This window comes from Piliocolobus tephrosceles, unplaced genomic scaffold (genome assembly GCF_002776525.5).
Source record: "Piliocolobus tephrosceles isolate RC106 unplaced genomic scaffold, ASM277652v3 unscaffolded_36519, whole genome shotgun sequence".
In the NCBI taxonomy this organism is placed as follows: domain Eukaryota; kingdom Metazoa; phylum Chordata; class Mammalia; order Primates; family Cercopithecidae; genus Piliocolobus; species Piliocolobus tephrosceles.
The window spans coordinates 6000-28247 of record NW_022320442.1 but is presented as its reverse complement, the minus strand read 5'-3'; the positions used below and the strand labels follow the sequence as shown (position 1 = coordinate 28247).

General features: G+C 45.6%; 2 protein-coding genes across 2 annotated transcripts in view; one reads left to right on the top strand and one right to left on the bottom strand.

The window, feature by feature from the left end:
- Positions 1–1172, top strand: part of LOC113222932 (complement C1r subcomponent-like) — a 3057-nt gene extending 1885 nt beyond the window's left edge. Inside the window, exon 3 of the mRNA XM_026452504.1 lies at positions 86–1172. Within this exon, the coding sequence (XP_026308289.1) occupies positions 86–855 (770 nt within the window). The 3' untranslated portion in view covers positions 856–1172. The remainder of the gene's footprint in view (positions 1–85) is intronic.
- Positions 1173–12228: 11056 nt separating this feature from the next.
- Positions 12229–21285, bottom strand: LOC113222931 (complement C1s subcomponent-like; the record flags this gene model as incomplete). Its single annotated transcript, XM_026452503.1, has 11 exons — positions 12229–13125; positions 14451–14525; positions 15201–15329; positions 15855–15933; positions 16343–16458; positions 17006–17159; positions 17704–17903; positions 18624–18749; positions 19951–20128; positions 20334–20541; positions 21120–21285. Coding segments are annotated over 11 exons (2228 nt in total), but the record flags the coding sequence as incomplete, so codon positions are not given.
- Positions 21286–22248: the final 963 nt, after the last annotated feature.

Sequence of the window (22248 nt, the reverse complement as noted above, 5' to 3'; positions counted from 1 at the left end):
CCACAGAGGGAAGAGGTGTAGGACCTGGAGCTGACTTGCCCTTGTCTTCCCTGTCTCTCCCTTATCTTCCCTGTCTCTCCCTCAGTGTGTGGGAAGCCCGTGCACCCCGTGGAACAGAGGCAGCGCATCATCGGAGGGCAAAAAGCCAAGATGGGCAACTTCCCCTGGCAGGTGTTCACCAACATCCATGGGCGCGGGGGCGGAGCCCTGCTGGGGGACCGTTGGATCCTCACGGCTGCCCACACCCTGTATCCCAAGGAACACGAGGCGCAAAGCAACGCCTCCTTGGATGTGTTCCTGGGCCACACAAATGTGGAAGAGCTCATGAAGCTGGCAAATCACCCCATCCGCAGGGTCAGCATCCACCCGGACTACCGTCAGGATGAGTCCCACAATTTTGAGGGGGACATCGCCCTGCTGGAGCTGGAAAATAGTGTCACCCTGGGTCCCAACCTCCTCCCCATCTGCCTCCCTGACAACGAGACCTTCTATGACCTGGGCTTAATGGGCTATGTCAGTGGCTTTGGGGTCATGGAGGAGAAGATTGCTCATGACCTCAGGTTTGTCCGTCTGCCCGTAGCTAATCGAGGGGACTGTGAGACCTGGCTCCGGGGAAAGAACAGGATGGATGTGTTCTCTCAAAACATGTTCTGTGCTGGGCACCCGTCTCTAAAGCAGGATGCCTGCCAGGGGGATAGTGGGGGCGTTTTTGCAGTAAGGGACCCGAACACTGATCGCTGGGTGGCAACGGGCATCGTGTCCTGGGGCATCGGGTGCAGCAAGGGCTATGGCTTCTACACCAAAGTGCTCAACTACGTGGATTGGATCAAGAAAGAGATGGAGGAAGAGGACTGAGCCCAGAATTCGCTAGGTCCAAATCCAGAGAGCAGTGCGGAAAAAAAAAAAAAAAAAAAACTGACCAGTTGTTGATAACCACTAAGAGTCTCTATTAAAATCACTGATGCAGACAGTGTGGAAATTCTCTTTCCTATAGTCCCATTGACATACTTTACCTGAAACAACCCAAAGAGGCCCTTTCTTTCTTCCGAGGATTGCAGAGGATGTAGTTATCAATCTCTAGCTGTCACTTTCCTTTTCCACTTTTATACCATTGGGTCACTGAATATAACTTTTTCCAAATAAAATTTCATGAGAAATGCCAGCGTGCAAAACGAGTCAAAAGTTGTATTTATTTTATATAAAAATATTTTGTAAGGAAGGTCATTTTTAAAATATTTACTTAGGAAGGCAACAAGAACAATTAAGTTCATGAACACATTTACAATTAGGGTTATGGATAACAATAAATATCTGTGTTTTGTTTTGATTGTACAATATAAAGAAAATGCTGATTTTCCCACATGCGTAGTTGTAAATATAACAGCTTTTTTAAATTTTTCAAGACAGACTCTCACTCTGTCGCCCAGGCTGGAGTGTAGTGGCACAACCTTGGCTATCTGCAACCTCTGCCTTAGGGTTCAAGGGACTCTCGTGCCTCAGCCACCTGAGTAGCTGGAATTACAGGCACCTGTCACCGCTGCCAGGCTAATAGTAGAGACAGGGTTTTGCCATGTTGGCCAGGCTAGTCTCGAACTCCTGACCTCAAGTGATCCACCGGCCTCGGCCTCCAAAGTGCTAAGATTACAGGTGTGAACCACCGCGCCCAGCCTACAACAGCTTTTTTAACAGCTCATCTTCCAATCTCTAACTATTCCTTAGGAGAGGAGTGCTATGAACTTTTTGTTTCCAAGTTGAATCACTAACAATATTGTTAAATCACTTGTATTCTTTACGATATCTTTAAAGATCAGAAAAGGACCCAGAACTTGGATTAAGCATTATAAGTATTTGTAGTAGAACAATATCATGATGTTATTGCACAATTGACTGTTCCAGACTTGTTTAAACAACTTTACATGACCCAGCACACACAGGCCTGAACTTAAGAAGACCAGCAGAGTTAAACCATTCCCAAGGGATGAGGTTTTTCTTTAACTTTTTTTTAAACTTTTTTTTTTTTTTTTTTTCCTTTGAGACAGAGTCTCATTCTATCACCCAGACTGGAGTGCAGTGGCGCAGTCTCAGCTCACTGCAGCCTCTGCCTCCCAGGTTCAAGGGATTCTCATGCCTCAGCCTCCCAAGTGGCTGGGATTACAGGTGTGTGCCACCATGCTCAGCCGAAGTGATGAGTTTATAAGCCCAAATGCAGGTCCACAGTCCAATATGTGACACCCTCAGGGCCAAGTGCTGTTCAATATTCAAGATTCTATAGATTTCACAATGTAATACACTCTGTATTATGGGATGTCGCCAGCATGGTCCACAGCAGCACCCTATAATAAAATAGATTAATAATTCTTTATAGAAATATTTAAATATTCATAGTAAGTGAGATTAATTAAAAAAGAAAAAAAACTCTAAATAGCTACCCATCCATTCAGGTCAGATTTTGCCATTAAATAAGTTTTAGTGCCCAACTTACAAAAACACTTTCCGTTTTTAGATCATTTTGGATTTCAGGAATGTGGACCTGTACGGGCAGAAATGACATAAGAAACTTTTTCCCACAGTCTACACAGAAGCATACAGCAACATTGTGTAATACACTTGAGGAGTATACATTTATTCCAGGTTTTTAATGATTAGAAACGTTTTCAGAAGTGAAGCACCTTCAGCATTCTACCGGGGACTGGAGTGGAGTGGAGGAGATGAGGGTAGTAGAAACAAAACAAACAAAAAACCACTGAACCATAGTATTTATTTTTTTATTTTTTATTATTATTTTTTTTTCTGAGACGGAGTACTTGCTCTGCTGCCCAGGCTGGAGTGTAGTGGCAAGATCTCAGCTCACTGCAACCTCTGCCTCCTGAATTCAAGCGATTCCTGCTTCAGCCTCCCGAGTAGCTGGGCATACAGGCATGCACCACCACGCCTGGCTGATTTTTGTATTTTTAACAGAGACAGGGTTTCGCCATGTTGGCCAGGCTGGTCTCGAACTCCTGATCTCAGGTGACCCACCCGCCTCAGGCTCCCAAAGTGCTGGGATTACAGGTGTGAGCCACCACACCTGGCCTGAACTGTATTATCTCTAACGTTCCTGGGAAACTAAGATTCTGGGTCCCTTATTCTTTTTTTTTTTTTTTTTTTTTGAGACAGAGTCTCACTTTGTCATTCAGGCTGGAGTGCAATGGCCTGATCTCAGCTCACTGCAACCTCCACCTCCCAGGTTCCAGAGATTCTCCTCCCTCAGCCTCCCAAGTAGCTGGGATTACAGGCGCCTGCCACTGTGCCCAGTTAATTTTTGTACTTTTGGTAGAGATGGCGTTTCACCATGTTGACAAGGCTGGTCTTGAACTTCTGACTTCAAGTGATCCGCCCACCTCGGCCTCCCAAAGTGCTGGGATTACAGGCATGAGCCACAGCGCCAGCCCTCTTATTCTTATTTTAATAATCGGAGGAGTTCCCAGGAGAGTCAGCTGACTCCTCTGACCTTCCCACTCCCCTGCCCCAAACTCATGTGTGTCTTATTCTCAAAGAACACCGGAATTGGAAAACACAGACAAAACCAATGATCTGTGAATAGATGGTTCACAGAAAAGAAAACATAAATTGCTTTGAGGCTTTGGGGCTTAACTTCACTCATAATAAGGAAAATATTTAAATAAAATGCCATCTTTTTACCTGTAAGATTGGCAAAAATAATATACCATGTTGCTGAAAACGTAGAGAAAGAATCACTCTCACACATTGCTTTTTGGAAGGTATATTGGTACAAACCCTACGGAGAGCAGTTCGGTGACAGGTAACCAAAATTACAAATGCATATGCCTTTTCACTCACCAATTCAACTTCTAGGAATTTAGCCCACATTTTCTCACATATGAAATAAATGGCACATGTAGGTTAGTCATTGCAGCATTGTTTATAATAACAAAATATTGGAATCCTGCATTCTGAAAGGTATCTGGTACCAAAGTTTCAGGTAAATTACGGAATATCCAAATGATGAAATACAATGTAACCACTCAATCCTTACTGCAGACAGCATGGTAAGTGAAAACAAGTAAGATGCAGAATGTATAAAATGTTATGTATAAAATGCTACCATTTCCATTTGTAGCCGGGTGTGTTGGCACGAGCCTGTAGTCCCAGCTACTTGGGAGACTGAGGTGGGAGGATGGCTTGAGCCTGGGAAGTCGAAGCTGCAATGAACTATGATCACACCACTGTTCTCCAGCCTGAGTGACACAGCAAGGCTTTGCTTCAAAAATGAAAGAAATAAAATAAAATACTACTATTTGTATACGTAACAGGAGTAGGCATATATCACTTAAGTGTGTATAAAAGATCACTGGAAAGATATACAAGAAATATTGGTGGTCTCGGCGGGGGGGACATAGGAGTGGCAGGAAAAGTTATCATTGTATGCTGTTTTGATCTTTCAAATTTTTAACCATGTAGGTGTTTTATCTATTCAAAAAATAGATGGTGCTCCTTAAATTAAAAAAAAATTTAGGCCGGAAGCAGTGGCTCATGCCTGTAATCCTAGCACTTTGGGAGGCCGAGGCTGGAGAATCGTCTGAGCCCAGGAGTTCAAGACCAACCTGGTCAGAGCCAATTGGTAACATCAGATGTCAAAAAAAAAAAAAAAAAACTTGAAAGAAGACTAACCCGGGCAACATAGTGAGATTCCATCATTACAAAATATTAAAAATTAGCTGGACTTGATGATGTGTGCCCATGGTCCCAGCTACTCAGGAGGCTGAAACAGGAGGAATGCTTGAGCCCAGGAATTCGAGGCTGCCCTGAGCAATGATCGCACCACTGCACTCCAGCCCGTGACCACTGAGGTAGGAGGAAAACCTGGGGAGGTCAGTACTCAGAAGCCAAGGAAAGAAAGTGCATCGAGGCCGGGCGCGGTGGCTCAGGCCTGTAATCCCAGCACTTTGGGAGGCCGAGACGGGCGGATCACGAGGTCAGGAGATCGAGACCATCCTGGCTAACCCGGTGAAACCCCGTCTCTACTAAAAATACAAAAAATTAGCCGGGCGAGGTGGCGGGCGCCTGTAGTCCCAGCTACTCGGGAGGCTGAGGCAGGAGAATGGCGGGAACCCGGGAGGCGGAGCTTGCAGTGAGCTGAGATCGGGCCACTGCACTCCAGCCTGGGCGACAGAGCGAGACTCCGTCTCAAAAAAAATAAATAAATAAAAGAAAGTGCATCGAGGTGGAGATAAAGACTGAGAGGATCCATCCTTGCATGGAGCAATGTCAGAGTCTTTGGTGACCCGGAAAAGCACAGTATGATGGAATGATGGGGGAAAAGCCAGAGCGGAGCTGGAGAGAGACTGGGAGAATAGGAACTGGAGACAGGGTATAATCAATTATTTTAAGGAATTTGCTGCAAACAGAAACAAATAAATAGGGAAAGCTGTTGGAGGAATTGTGGTCAAGAGAAGTCTGTTTTAAGTTTAGAGGAATTACAATGTGTTTACATACTGATGGGAATTACACAATAGGGAGGGAAATGGTGATGGTGGGTGGGGGTGGGCAGAGATGGAATCGAGTTGGAAGCATGGATAAGTCACCAATGGGTAAGTTAACACACAGGCCAGCTGAGTGTAAGGGAACAGATGCCAGTATTCCAGTAGATGTAGTGGTGGCAAAAGCTCTCTTCTAGGCTTCATGTGTCTTGGTGAGGTAGAAAATAAGGTCATCAGCTGAGAATGAGGATGGAGAATTTCAGGGGTGTGAGAAGAGAGAAGAAATGAAATAGTCCTCTGGGACAGTGGGATTCAGAAAGGATTAGGGAATTTTGATTGCCTGGGAGCATGAAGGGTTCATTTGAGACTCATGGCCAACAATTAAAAGGGCGACAGTTGTTCTTTTGTGAGACACTCTCACCTTTTTTGAGACAGTTGTGAGAGCTTGTGTGTTTTCCCCCAGCCACTAGCAGCCATACCAGTTCAGGCACAGAGGAGGCAGCGTTTTATTATGTCAAGTGGGCATATTGAAACCAAAGAAGAGCCAGATGTGGTGGCTCATCCCTACAATCCCAGCACTTTGGGAGGCCAAGGAGAGAGGATTGCTTGAGGCCAAGAGTTCAAGACCAGCCTGGGCAACATAGCAAGACCCTGTCTCTACAAATTAAAAATTAGCCAGGTGTGGTGATGGATGCCTGTAGTCTCAGGGTCTCGGGAGGCTGAGGTGGGAGGACCCCTTGAGCCCAGGAGTTTGGGGCGGCAGAGAGCTGTCATTATGCCACTGTACTCCAGCCTGGACAACAGAGTGAAGAAAGAAAAGAAAGAAAGAAAGAAAGAAAGAAAGAAAGAAAGAAAGAAAGAAAGAGAAAGAAAGAAAGGGAGAGAAAGGAAGGAAGGAAGGGAGAGAGAGAGAGAGAGAGAAAAGAAGGAAGGAAGGAAGGAAGGAAGAAAGAAAAGAAAGAAAGAAAGAAGGAAAGAAAGAAAGAGAAAAAGAAAGAACGAAAGAAAGGAAGGAAGGGAAAGAAGAGAAAGAAAGAAAAGAAAGAAAGAAAAAGAAAGAGAGAGAAAGAAAAAGAAAAGAGAGGGAGGGAGGGGAAGGGAAGAGAGGGAAGGAAAATAACAGACATGCAGGAAAAAAAGTCATATTTTCAGAGGATAAATGATGGCAGTGAGGACAGCATAGGACACCAAAAGGAGGGCAGGCCACCAAGGACCTGGTAAAGAGACCTGAAAGACTTCAGGCCATTTAAGGCAAACTCAGACAACTTCATAAATTGCTGGAAGAAAATTCTACATAAATCGTACCACAATTATGTAACAGAGCAGGTAAATATCTCACGTGTCCGTGTGAAGAGACCACTAAACAGGCTTTGTGTGAGCAACAAGGCTGTTTATTTCACCTGGGTGCAGGTGGGCTGAGTCCAAAAAGAGAGTCAGCAAAGGGTGGTGGGATTATCATTAATTCTTACAGGTTTTGGGAGAGGCGATGGAATTAGGAGCAGTGTTTTGTGGGCAGGGGGTGGATCTCACAAAGTACATTCTCAAGGGTGGGGAGAATTACAAAGAAACTTCTTAAGGGTGGGGAGAGATTACAAAGTACATCTATCAGTTAGAGTGGGGCAGAAACAAATCACAATGGTGGAATGTCATCAGTTAAGCCTATTTTCACTTCTTCTGTGGATATTTAGTTGCTTCAGGCCACCTGGATGTGTACGTGCAGGTCACAGGGAATATGATGGCTTAGCTTGGGCTCAGAGACCTGACAGTAAAGTTCATCTAGGTCCAACCTAGCTGGTCAATGTTTTCCAAAATCTCTCTTCAGGGAGTCTCCGTCAAGCCTTTTGGGGTCAGCCCTGCGCGACACAACCGGCCTCTGCTTGGCCCTGTGAGCATTTCATATTCTCCCTTTGGGGTTTTCTTCAGTTCTACTCAGGTCTCACAGCACTCACCTGCAGTGGCCCCAGGCTTCTTCTCTGCTGTCCTGACTTCTCCCCCGACTAGTGCTCAGGTGCTTTTTTTGCTTTCATCCCTGCTTCCGTGCATTTTTATTCCGTGAATTTTAGTTCTGTGATTTTTGTTTGTTGAGATGGAGTCTCGCTCTGTCACCCAGGCTGGAGTGCAGTGGCCTGATCTAGGCTCACTGCAACCTCCAACTCCTGGGTTCAAACAATTATCCTACCTCAGCTTGCTGAATAGCTGGGACTACAGGTGCCCGCCGTGACGCCCGGCTAATTTTGTATTTTTAGTAGAGACAGGGTTTCACCGTGTTAGCCAGGATGGTCTCGATCTCCTGACCTCGTGATCTGCCCGCCTCGGCCTCCCAAAGTGCTGGGATTACAGGTGTGAGCCATCATGCCTGGCTCTATTTCTGTGAATTTTTATTCTAGCCATCCTCGTTTATTTTTTCTGTTAAAAACCTTAAGTTCTTCTTGCTTTCTGTCTAAGAGAGATCAAGAAACATTTTCATTGTATCCATGAATAGGCAGATACCCAGAAAAACCTGAGCATATTATGCCAAAAATATTTCACACTCAGTCCTTAAGCAATGAAGACAAAAGAAATAATTTGTTTCCACATTAAACCTAAAGGGAGATAGATACACAATGCAAACAGCCCATTTGGAGATGAGGCAGAATACAATGGTTACAATCAGAATGAGCTCCTCCTTCCTGGCAGCTGCGGGTCTTCTGCGTCCTTTGTAGTCCCTTGTAGAGGAAGAGATTTTTTTTTTTTTTTTTTATTTGGATCCTGGAAATTTTGAGACGGAGTCTCGCTCTATCAACGGGGCTGGAGTGCAGTGGCCGGATCTCAGCTCATTGCAAGCTCCGCCTCCCGGGTTCACGCCATTCTCCTGCCTCAGCCTCCGGAGTAGCTGGGACTACAGGCGCCGCCACCTCGCCCGGCTAGTTTTTTGTATTTTTTAGTAGAGACGGGGTTTCACCGTGTTAGCCAGGATGGTCTCGATCTCCTGACCTCGTGATCCGCCCGTCTCGGCCTCCCAAAGTGCTGGGATTACAGGCTTGAGCCACCGCGCCCGGCCGAAGAGAGATTTTTTTAAAACAGATGCTTCCATTCAGAAAACTAGGTCCATCAGAGACTTTCCCTGTAGGTTTGCTTTGGGGGGTTCCCCCATTGTGATTCTTGTTACCACAACTTCATGTCCCTCAGTATGTCCAGTCTCTGCTTTTCTCTGGTTCAAGGGTGGACGTACCCCAAATCAATTTCCTCTTAGGACAACTGAGAGAAGCTGGATCTTTCCAATGTGTCTTTTTATGATCGTAAGAGAAAATAAAAAAGAAAAGGGTGGACTACAAAAATTTGGCAAGAAAGAAATCTTTGTAGTGACGGAATTGTTTCATATCTTGACTGCAGAGGTGCTTACATGACTCTCCAATGTAGTAAAATAACACAAAACTACCCGTGCACATTGTACCAGCATAAGTTTCCTGGTTTAGATATTGTACTATAGTTACCTAAGATGTAGCCATTAGGAGAAACAGCACCTCTCTGTACTAACTTTGCAACTTCTTGTGAATATGTCAAAAGAAAAGGAGTTTTGTTAAATCATTATTTTCATAACCATGGCAGAGTTTGTGGATTTGATCAAGATTAAATAAAGTTGTGTCGTGTGTGTGTGTGTGTGTGTGTGTGTGTGTGTGTGTGTGTCTCTGAGATGGAATCTCACTCTGTTGCCCAGGCTGGAGTGCGGTGGTGCCATCTTGGCTCACTGCAATCCCAGGTTCAAGCGATTTTCCTGCCTCAGCCTCCCGAGTAACTGGGATTACAGGCACATGTTGCCACATCTGGCTAATTTTTGTATTTTTAGTATACAGGGTTTCACCATGTTGGTTAGGCTGGTCTTGAACTCCTGACCTCAGGTGATCCACCCATCTTGGTCTCCCAAAGTGCTGAGATTACAGGTGTGAGTCACCACACCCGGCCTCATATTTTCAATTTTTAAAATAATAACCAATATGCAGGAAAAAAGTCACATTTCCACAGTATATTTTTCTGATTCTAGCAGTCACTGTAAAGGAAACTTTAGAGTCCCAGGATCCCTTCTAGCCCTTTCTGGGCTGGTCCAGTTCCAAGTAAGTTCCTTTGCTTCAAGTCCCCTTGACCACTGGACATTGTCTTTCCTCCCTGGCATGAGCTGCTGACCCGCCAGTCCATTTTCTTCTGACCAAAGAAAAGTGACAATTCACCTTCTTTAAAAACCTAACTATTTTCGCCGGGAGCGGTGGCTCACGCCTATAATCCCAGCACTTTGGGAGGCCAAGGCGGGCGGATCACCTGAGTTCAGGAGTTTGAGATCAGCCTGGCCAACACGGTGAAAGATTAGCTGGGCGTGGTGGCACATGCCTGTAATCCCAGCTACTTGGGAGGCTGAGGCAGGAGAATCGCTTGAACCTGGGAGGCGGAGGATGCGGTGAACCGATCCTCCTGGAGTGGAATTGCACTCCAGCCTGGGCAACAAGAGTAAGTCTCTGTTGCACCACCAAAAAAAAAACTATTTTCCTGAGTTTCAGAAGAAGCGGACATACATTCCCAAGTGACTTGCAAGGTACTATGATGGATACCCTTTAAACATAATGAATGACTTTCTAGCCTCTCTAGGACCTGGTGACGAGCTCTTCCCAGCTCTGAAGTCTCTGATGATGATTCATTTAGCTCTTCTCCCTGCCATTCACCCAGAGAAATGACCTTGCAGCACAGTCAATGATGCAAAACCCATACCGGTCATGCTGTACAAGGCGGCAGCAAAGAGGGAAATTCTTCACCAATACCTCAGCCCATCGGCAAGGGCAGAACCCAAATAGACTGGTGATTCTCTGAGAGGGGTGAACTTCCTTTTTCTGTTACTTGTCAGATTCCAGGTTAATGTTTTGCTGTTACCCCAAGTATAAAAAAAGAAGAAAAATCTCTCTATCACAGATCATGTTTCTAAATCTTAATATTTCTCCAATGCCTTTTTATCTCTAGAAGAATCCTCCTGTCACCGAAACACTCTCGCCCAGGCCACACTGTCAATTCCATTGCCCCCGCAATGACAGGAAGTGTGAGGAGGCGGCTACAAGGCATACAGTTCAGGGGTGACACAGTGACTTTATGCTGCTTGGTTGACGATATAATCCTCCCAGAGGCTCCCGGTTGTAATTCCCTTCAATTCTTCAGGCCCTTCAATTAGAGTTCCTCTGGTTACCACATCGTGTTTACCCTCTGGTCTAAGGTCAGCTTTTGAATTTAGCCCTCTTGGTCTATGGAATATCAAAGTCCATTCTTGATGGGCCCAAACAAACCGTTTTTTGGCTTCTGGTAAAAACTGCCCTCCTGAAAGCCACGTGTCACATCGAACAGGTCAGACTCCCCCTCAGCTCTTCTCAGACCTCTGCTTTCCTAAGACACCCTGTTAGGGCAACCGCCATCCTGAGAAAGTTCTCCTGTCCTCAGTTTGTAAAATGCTAAGTCTATTCTGTAGTCATTTCTCATCACTAATCATTCTTTGGGAGGAGGAATATTTTCTTTTCCTTCCCATAGAAAATAGAAGGGAGAGTTTAGGGGTCCATCCTCACTGAGATTTTCTGCTATGTCATCTTGGTACAGAGTTCAGTCTAATGAAAACATTGTCACAAATTGATCAAAACCACCAGGAAAGCAGACAAGAGCATGCTCAATTTCTATAGATTTTCTTTTTTGTTGTGCTAATATTGCATGATACAAGTGAGTATTAAAGGAAAATTAACTTTCAGTTGACATATTGAAACAATTTATACTTAAAGATCTTAAACAGCCAACTCAAACTATTGTACATGGACTTCTGAATAAGTTGGGGTTTTTTTGTTTTGTTTTGTTCGAGACAGTGTCTCACTCTGGTTGCCCAGGCTGGAGTAGAGTGGCATGATCACAGCTCACTGCAGCCTTGACCTCCTGGGCTCAAGTGATCTTCCCACCTCAGCCTCCTGAGTAGCTGGGACTAAGGCAAGCACCACCATGCCTAGCTAATTTTTATTTTTTATTTTTGTAGACACAGGGTCTCCCTATGTTGCTCACACTGGTCTTGGACTCCTGGGCTCAAGTGATCCTCCCACCCCAGCCTCCCAAAGTGTTGGGATCACAGGTGTGAGCCATGCACCCGATGAGATTTAATGAGTTTCTTTTTTTTTTTTTTTTCTTATTTTTCTTTTCTTCTTCTTTTTTTTTTTTTTTGGCTAGGTAAATATTAATGAGTTTCAAAAGCAGAATATGATGCCTAACACTGGCGATCTTCATACTAATCCACAATATTCAGTAAATCTCATTTGGAAGAGAGAAGAAAAGCTGAATTATCTGTTTTTGTGATAATTAAATTAAATATAAATTGCTAGATGCCCAATTTCAGGGATATAACAGCTTTCTCACCCCACTTCCCTTCTATGTAATTCTGAGGATTTGGTGTGGAATTAGGTAAGTCAGCCAAAATTTGCTTATAAACATACTTTATTGTACATAGACAGTGGATACTGAGAATGATCAAGTAAATGGAATTTTGAACAGGTAAAGAGGAAACAAAGAATTAAGGTATCCCTGTGGAATAGTGCAAGATAGGAGTGCCCCACCCATAGTGTTATCTACAATAGGTACTCAGGGGAAAGGACCCCAAGGAGTCAGACTAAAAATGTATGACCAGCACAATTCTATGATCAAACTCTACCTGTCTACTTCCAGCCAGGCATCTCAACAATCAAGTTCTATCTAAATCATTCGCTCGTGTCTTCCTTTAGTCATGATGAAATAATGAGAATATCATAAGGAATAGAAAGCAATGCATTGGTCACGCCTCTTGGAGAGGCTGGTGGGATGTATCTGGATTAATCCTTACTAGGGGTGCTATTTTCCTGCATAGTCTTCTTTATCCAGTCAACATAGTTCTGTACCCGTGTGTAGAGCCCATAGGTCCCACACTGGGGTCCCCAGGACACCAGGCCAGCTACGTAGAATTTGGTCTTGTCATTGGGATCCTGTACAGCAAAGGCCCCACCACTGTCCCCTTTACAGCTATCCATGCCCTTCTCTCCTCCAGCACAGATCATGTTAGGAGTGAAAACATAGGCCCCTGCATCTGCTTTGGGTTTTTCCACTTTCACTTCTCTGCACTTTCTTAAAGGAGCTACAGGTAACGTTGCCGCTTTGAGGCGAAGAGCGCGATCTCTTTTCTCTGTTCGGCCCCAGCCTGAGATCAGTCCCAGGTCCCCATCCATGAGGTTGTAGTCGGAAGAGGTGCCTGGTAGGCAGATGGGGGCGACGGTGGGTCCCATTTTCACTGGGTCTTTCAGCTGCACCAGTGCAATGTCATTATCAAAATTTGTTCGTGCTTCTGGGACTTCCAGCAGCTTCCATCCCGGATGAATAAACACACGCTCAGGAATGAGCATCTTGGACTTTGCCAGCCGTGAGGTCTGCACTGAGGTGGACCCAACATACATTGTTGGCTCCTGGTTTCCCTCCACAACATGAGCTGCCGTCAGCACCCAGTACTCATCAATGAGCGCTCCACCAGCCCACGGGTTGTCAAAGAAGACTTGCCAGGGGAAGTTTTTAATATCTGCATCGGATCCGCCAATTATCCTCTGTTTTCCTTCAAAGGGTTCTCTGGGGACTCCACAGACTAGGAAGTAAAAAAAAAAAAAAAAAAAAAAAAAACACAGGGAAGGAGCAAGAAATGATACTGGCTTCCTGCAAATCCTCCAACCACTCAAATAATTTTACTTGCTAGGTTGCAGGGTTCTCTAGTACGAAATGGTTAATCCTATTTGGTCAACAAGCTCAATACCTGACCCACCCTGGTCTTACCTAAACACCCCACTTTGCTAATGTCATAGCAGGCTCATGGGAGAGCTCAGTTAACCAGAGACAGTATGTGAATCATTGAGTCCAGATGCACTAGTGCCTCACGCTATTCACAGTGTGACTCACAGCCCCTCTGGGGGCAGGGGTCCCCCTTCCACTTCCCAACTCGGCATGTGAGGCCAGTGCCCAACCAAGAGCCAGTGCTGGAAACCCTTTTCTCACACAGTTGGTGGAGGAGGGAAGCTTTCTGCCTTCTTCAGATGCCCAGATCAAACTTTAATCGCCTTCTTTACTGGAGTCCTAGTTGCAACTGAGTCCCTCCTAGTAAACCACAGGTCAGCCTAGGAAGTAGAGAGGGGTCCCTTCTTTGGCCTTGACCTGTCACTCCCAGTGACTGGTGCCATTACCATTCAGTTATACTAATAACGGAATTCAAGTGAAGCTGCTTACCTAAATCCCTTGCTAGACAGCCTGGAGGGACTCCAAGTTGAGCACAACAGGCTTTGGACTTAGACAGACCTGGGCTCAAAGCCTGCCTTCGCAGCTTGCTAACTCTGCGAACTTGCACCCACCCATTGACCGGTCAAGTAAGACTAATGACACCTAGCTCACAGGGCTGTTACAAGGAAGTGAATGAGATAATAAACACAACAAATAAGCTTGGTCTTTAGTTCTCAGTAACAACCAGGATGGTCTTTATCCTACTGGATTTGCCCCAGCCTTCTGCTACCCAACTCTGATCTTCCTCGTTCCTTGAATTCCTCGATATCTTGCTGCCATATAAATGTTTAATATAATAACTAGGTTATTTAACTAGTCTTGTTTTTGAATGTTGATTACTCACTCTCAGTTTTCAGGCCCTGTTTTTAGCAGTTCTGTATCTTCCCGTTGCAGCTACATTACCAGACACCAACTGTCGCTGGCTGACGCTTATATTTCCTTGCAGTCGGCCTGGCTTCAGTGTAGCTGAGGAGGTTCCCCACGGCCCCAGCAGCCCACGGCACAGTGCTACTGCCACCTCACTGAGCTGGACTCTGGCAGGCCACTGTTCAGTCCTTTCCCAAGAGGGTTACAGCTGCTTTCAGAAGGTGACTCCCATTCACCCATGCCTATCATCTCTCCCCAAGCCTCGGCCCTCCTTACCTGGAACACATTTCGGCAGCTCTGGGCTCAGCGCCTCATTCACCCAGCTCCCATTACTAGCACAGTGATACTGCCCTGGAATAGCACAGAGAACACAGGCCACACTCACCACCACATCTTCCCTCCCTCTTCCATTCTCCCACAGCCTGCCCCATTCTTTCAGAGCCTCAGCTCCTCTGGGATTCAAGTAGTAAATCAGATTAAATAAGCCAGAAAAAAATATCTTCCTCCAATCCCTCAGGCCTCTAGCCCGCCAGGGGAGACAAAGGGAACATCTCCAAAGCAGAAGGAAAGAAGGCATTGGGAAAGTGGGAAAAGAAAATACGAAGCAATGCAGAGAATGTATAGTGTCTCATCCAGCCCTTCATCTAGCACAACCAAAGCCTCCACATCAAGAAAGCCAGTCAGTGTAGCTTGCTGGCTTGAAGCGGAAGGCATTGCTCCTGTGGGCTGTACATGAAATAACTGGTCCAAAGGTGGGTAATCCCATGGAATGGATGTTACAGGGGAATTCCTGCGGCAGCTGTGAAGCTGAGCTGGTGACCTCTATGATGCCCTGTGACTGGTGCTGCCCTGAGCGTGCCCTGCTCTATATGAAAAGTGTATCTTTGGATGAAGCAGCCAAGGGGATGAACAATGTCTGCCCTATCACCTTCATTTGTCTCCAAACTCTCTCTGGCACAGACAGATTATGCTATTTACCCTCCAACACCTTCTCACTCTCTCTCTTCTCCAGTAGGAGAAACCTACCATTTCCTCCATTTTCCATGTAGTAATACGGCTCCTCACAAGTGTAGCGGGTGACAGAACCAAACAAAGTGCTCTCTGGGTCTTCAACTTTACCATTCTCAATGGATTCAGGAATGCCACAGTCCACAGCTACCAGACGAAGGAAGGAGAGCGACAGTCAGGACAGCCACGTCCTCCAAGGAAGAGTCAAGGGGCCAGTTTCACCCTCACTGCTTCCCCACCCCATATCCACAGGCACACCTGGGATGAACCTCCCCACACCAGCCTCTCTGTGGCCATCCTCCCCAACTGGCATCTCTCAGCTCTCTGGCCCACTGAGATGCTAACTCAGATGGCCCTGTGAAAGCTGTAGTGAAGAGCCTGGTTCTCAGCGATTGGTGAAGGCCCACTGGAAGCCACAAATGCACCCACGTGGGGCTATTAACTCGACCTATCCCATGGCCCCTTTCTTGGAAAGAAACTTGCCGATCTAGTTGGCCTGGGAACAGATTCGGGGGCTGAACTAGAAAAGCCTCCATGACTGGCTTCCCTTAAAAAACCCAACCCACTCCCTCACATGCCTAAGAGGAAACCATGCATCTGAATTTGGATGTGCTGATCTTTCCATTCTCTCTGAGAGAAAAAGAAAGACTTCCACTTTGAAGAGACACGTACGTTGACATTTCAGTTTGGAATTACTCCACTTTCCATTGCTTTGACAAGTCGAATAGAAAAATGTTGCACCAACACGTCCCTGGAGAATAATAAACATCACCACTTATTTCTGAAGAGAGATATGGGAAACCAAAATCAAAACTGGAATTGATCTCTGGCCTTGGATCAATGAGGAGTCCTCACCACAAGAAGCTTGGGAACATCTCAGCAGACTGACCCAAAGCACCCAGGAGATGAGGCTGACAGATAGCTTTGCCCCAACGTGTCAACCCCCTTCCCCAAGAAGACTGAAGGCAGAGAGAGAATGCCAAGCTGGCGAGGGAGCTCTGTGACTCACAAGGGAGAACTACAGATCTTAAGCGGTCGTGTTTATGGGAAAGGCATTATACCTTGATCACACACTTACGTTGGTAAACAACTGGACAATTTCAGTACACTCATCCTGATCTGGGGCCAGGGATTGGGGAGAAGCCAGGATGGTACTTTACCTGCACAACTTCAAACCCATCCAGACAGGTTATCCGCACCACATCTCTAAACACATATTTTGCCTTCGCAGGCTCCCAAACAGAAGTGGGAGTTTCTTCTTTAGGACAGGGGATTGCTTGAAAGAACAGAAGTTGGGGCAAGAAAAAAACATTACTAAATAGTTGAAGACTCTCATTCTATTTACATCATTCTCACACTTTCTAAAATCATCCAGTTGTCCTCATTCCTGATGCTTAACATTCCAATACAGCAGATGTCTAAAATCATATGGCATTACCAACTAACCACCCCCAAACTGTCTGCACTCTCAGGTCTAGTTAAAAGATTACTAGGGGTTGAGGCATTCCTAGCAACCATTGACTGGTTTAGATTTTCCTGAGGAAGTGAAGTATCTCAGGATACTATCAGAACAACAATCTATCTGTTTTTTGAATTATTGTTGCTTTGTTTTTGTTTTGTTTTAGAGACAAGATTTTGCTCTGTTGCCCAGAGTGGACTCAGACTCCTACTTCCTGGGATTAAGGGATCCTCCTACCTCAGCCTCTCCTGGTAGCTGAGATCACAGGTGCTTCCATTGTGCCTGGATCATCTACCTGCTTTGATCCCACATTGTTTGGGGACTTTGGTATCACCAACCAAAGAGGCACTTCTAGGTTACTCACGATCTCCATGGTAGCGAAGTTTCCAGCCCTTGTTTTGCCCTGTTAGATCAGTTTGGAAGATGATATCAAGAGCATTACTCTTGGTTTCAATATTTAGTGGCCCAGGGAATCCATGACCGCAGTAAGGACCAAATTGCTGATCTCCTGCAACAAACTGAACGAAATGATGAAATCAGAAGAGGGAAAGAACTAAAGGAAAGAGATAAAATTCAGGGGTGGAAGATAAAAATAACAGAGGCATGAAATGTCACATAAAATAAGAAGCAGCAAAATAAGGGTCAGGAGAAAAGATAATTTTATCTTCAGGCTGAGTGCAGTGGCTCACGCCTATAATCCCAGCACTTTGGGAGGCTGAGGTGGGAGCATTGCTTGAGGTCGGGAGTTACAGGCCAAACTGAGCAACATAGCAAAAGCCCATCTCTGTAAAAAAATAAATAAATAAATAAATAAATAAATAACAATAAAAATATTAGCTGGGTATGGTGGCTCATGCCTGTGGGCCTAGCTACTCAGGAGGCTGAGGTGGGAGGCTTGCTTGAGTCCAAGAGGCCAAGGTTACAGTGAGCCGTGATTGCACCACTGCACTCCCGCTTGAAAAATAGAGCAAGAACCTGTCTCAAAAAAATTTTTTCTTTGTTTTCAGGGAGACATCTTTTTGTGTAAGTTGAGGGTAGGGGTATTAATCAACTGTCACGCACAACTAAACTGTCAAGGCAGTTTCCCTCTGAGTCAGCTGGTTCCACATCAAAATCTTCTCTCCGCACAGTCACCACCACTTGGAACCCTTCCTCCAGCCGGATCTGGTATTCACACCTTGAGTTCTCTGGATACGGTTTGGGATAATTGGGACTTGCAATCTCCCCAATCAGTGCAGTGAATACATCCCCACTGCAATTAACTAAGAGAGAAAAAGTGAAAGGGAGAATCAAATACAGTGTCAAGCAAAGGAATTCCTGTACTATTCTATGATTCCTTCTCTCAGAAACTGACAGTCCTCCATTCAAACTAACCTGAGATCCCTGCCCTAACTGGAGGGATGCAGCAATTACACATGCAGTACGTATCAGCAGGAACACCCAAGCCCTATTAGGTTTCCATCACTTTGCTTAGGATGGAGCCTTTTCTTGTTGTGAACAGCCCCCAGTAGACTCTTTACAGGCATCTATCTCTCTTTCCAATTAACTAACTTTACCCTGTAGTCTTATCTTCCTCCCTTCTTGTGGCTTCATCTCAGCTTATGAGTAACTAAGAATAGATGCCAGTAGTGAGTGATATAATGGACTCTGTGGACTCAGTGTGGGAGGAGGTTGGAAGGGGGTCGAGAAAACTGCACATTGGGTATAGTGTACACTGCTCAGGTAACAGGTGCAATAAAATCTCAGAATTGACCGCTAAAGAACTCATCTATGTAACCAAGAACCACCAGTACCCCCAAAACTACTGAAATTCTTTAAAATAATAAATAAACAAACAAATAAATAAATTTTAAAATAAAAAAGAAGAAATGCCAAATGAAGGCTGGGCCTAATCGAAGTTGGAAGGGTGGACAAAGCCCTTTCTGAGGCCCCAGTCATTCCAAATCCCAGGGAACATGCAACCCTCTTGATACCAAGCTCACCTCCACAATTCTTCATGTCATCATGGAGGAAATACTCCGGGGGGCAGGAGCAGAAGTAACCACCAATGAAATTGTTGCAGAAGTGGCTACAAGGGGCATCTACAAAATCTGTGCATTCATTTATGTCTACAAAGAGTAGAGAGAGGCTGAGGTCAAGAACAAACACCAAGAAGGCAGAATGAGGTTAAACCCAAAACCTAAGGGTAAGAAAAAGTAGGAAAGGCCTGTTGCTTAAAGATCCCTCTAGGGATCGCATGTCAGGCTGGTTTATTCTATATTACTCTCCTGACATATGATTCCAGGGTTGAACCCTACCACTACACAGCTATATGGGAGCTCGTGTGTGCGTGTGTGCGTGTGTGTGCGTGTGTGTATGTGACAGAGCCTCACTCTCTCACCCAGGCTGGAGTGCAGTGGGGTAATCTTGGCTCACTGCAACCTCCACCTCCTGGGTTCAAGCAAGTCTCATGCCTCTACCTCCTGAGGAGCTGGGAACACAAGCACGCACCACAACACCTGGTTAATATTTTGTATTTTTAGCAGATACAGGATTTCACCATGTTGGTGAGGCTGGTCTTTAACTCCTGGCCTCCAGTGATCCACCCGCCTCAGCCTCCCAAAGTGCTGGGATTATAGGTGTGAGCCACCACATCCAGCCTAGGGAGCTCTTAATGTCAGAGATCCTTGACTTTTCCCATGTACGGAGCATTTCAGCTCCAGGGATGACACTCTGCAAGATAAACATCATGATAATGCCTTCTGCAAGGAGGAATCAGTACATTCATTGCTTTATATGATGTTGGTCCTTCTATCAAATCTAAACAATAGTTTGGCTTTATGAGATGTCCTAGCTTCATTTTAACCTGGAGAGGGATACAGAAGTACCCAGAATTTGAAGGTTTGAATGCCATATATTGAATGGGTTTAAATACTACACATTCCTCGTGTGATTCTTGGCAAGTTATTAACTTTCCTAGTCTTTATTTTCTTCATCTTTATATGGAGCAAATAACACCTATCTTGAAGGGTTAAAAGTGATGATTGTGTTAAAATAGGAAAAATCCCCGACACATACCCAGTTTACAGTGGCTCTCAATAAATTACTGCGTATTATGTAATATGTGTTATTACCATTATCATCATCACCACTAACATATGATCATGCATTTGAATTTCACAAAAGTGATTTATGGAGGGACCCAGGCCAAGTCAACACTTTTTGTATGAATTACAAACAGAATCCCCATTCAATGTGTTGCTCAGTGGATTTCTCACTTCTAATCTTTTAGCTGGGTCAATAAGGCACATGCAGAAGGGTAAGCCTTACCTGTGGCAACATAGTATGCAGCAAATCCCGTAAAACGCTCTTCATTGGAAAAGTCTGACTTAAAGATCACCTGGAGTTTGTTATATGGGACTTGGAACTCTTCCACAATTGGAGAGTGGGGATTGTTACTGGTCCTCTGTCCACAGAGCCTCCCTTCTTCAATGTCTCCTGACATTATCTAAGAGAAGAGTCAACAACAAAAGCTAGGAAAAGGTAATATTTTGGTATGGAGGTAAGAGAAGGGACAGAGAGAGTAGAACACTTATGCCCCTAGGACTTGACTTCAGTTCACTGTGAGTACAGGTGGCTCTCCCTCCCACATCCTTATTCTACGACCTCAGCCCTGGTCTTCTCTCTCTATTCTTTTTGTGCTTATAACATACCTGCACTGAGTCATATGCACAGTTCTCTGACAGCTCTATGTCCAGATGGGTGAAGTACAGGTGAATCCCATACCCTTCAGGAACTTCTATGTCCCAAGATTTCTCTACCTCACTGGGGTATGCCTGAGGATAGTTAGGGGACAGGATCTCCCCATACATGGTAGGCTCAGCATAAACCCATGCCAAAAGGGAAAACAGGATAATGCACCTGAAAAAAAAGAGGCATAGATTGGCGGGTGACCCAGGCACTAGCAGCCTAGGACAGAAAGCACTATTTCTCAGAGGCAGAAGAAAGGGGGAAGAAGATAGAGGTAGTCAGTCGGTCGGCCATAGGGGAGAATCTTAGGTCGGAATAAAGAAAAGGCCCAGGTCAAACCAAAACCCAGGCTTCAGATAGGAGCCCCCCACCTTTTATTTTTTTTTCAGACAGGGTCTCACTCTGTCGCCCAGGCTGGAGTGCAGTGGTGCGATCTCAGCTCACTGCAGCCTTGACCTCCGGGCACTCAAGTGTATTTACTACCTCAGCCTTTTGAGTAGCTGGGACCACAGATGACACGCACCACACTGGGCTCATTTTTTTTTTTTTTTTTTTTTTAATAGAGACAGTGTCTCCTTATATTGCCCAGGCTGGTCTCAAAGTCCTGGGCTCAAGCAATGCTCCTGCCTCGGTCTCCTAAAGTGCTGGGATTATAGGTGTGAGCCATCATGCCTGGCCCATGAGCACTTTTCTTGAGAAGATGAAGGGAATAGAGTCTGTGTAACCTCTGGAGATCCTTGATGACTTACCACATCTCTGGCGATTCGTCCGCCCTGGTGAGCTGCCTGTCTCTTGGTCCTGGCTTTCTGGACCTCGGGACTTTGGAGCCTAAGGGGTGGTAGGCCTGGCTGTATTTGTCTGACAAACACAGGCACCTTCTTTGGTGGTGCGGCGTCACCTGGGGCTCAGTGTCACCTTCAAAGGGATAACACACAGATTAAACAGAGCCATATCACCAACATCGCCGCACGTCACCAGGCCCCTCACACCCTCCCTAGTTCAACCTCAACTAACTTTCTAGACTATAACTAAATTGTATCCTTCCCTCCTTGCCTCTCTGGACTTTCTCCTAATTTTTCTCCAAAGGAATCGAGTACTTTCTCCCAGTTTTCTTCTTCCTCTGTTGTCCTCCACCAGCCCCACCCCGACGGTATCAGTCTCTCTCCTGCCCTCAAGAACAATGCTCCCCTTTCCACTCGGGTTTTCAGCAGTCTTCGTGCATCATGACCATGCATCTAGGACAGCCCCTCTTCTTTAACCATGATCTCCTTATCTCCTCAAGCAGCCCTGTCTGCTGTTTATCATTGCGTGCATCTGCGTTGATGCTCCCAACGCCCACGGACGGAGGCAGGAGCTTCTTTCACTAGGGGAAGTCAGGGGCCTTGGAACAAGCAGTCTGGGACGGAAGTGCTGCCCTGCTGAGGCAGGGTTGCGTGAGGAAGGAGAAAAGGGACAGCCAAATGACAAGGAACGTAAAAACTTCCTCCATTCGTTTTCCAGAGTTTCTTTGGGCTTTGTCCCTGCTGCCACCCCTGCTCCCCTGCCAACTTACTGAAAATATAAGCTCTCTCCCCACAGTTCCTAGTAAAGTCTTGCTAAAATTGCTTTAACCCTGAAAACAGTGGTAGGTAAAAGGGTGAAGTAGGGGTGGATGGGGTGAGCTTAGGAAAAATAGGTTGTCTATATTCTGCCTTTTTTTAATTCTGCCTTTGTCACCCTCTATCATTGCCCCAAGCCCTCCTACATGACGTTTTCTGCCTTTCTTTCTTCCTGCATCAAAGCTCTGCTCCTCGTTTGTAAGGATTTTACCTTCAGAAGCTGGTAGGAGCAAGTGGGTCAGTCCCCTGTCTCCTGCCAGTGGGCATGCTGGGCAACCCC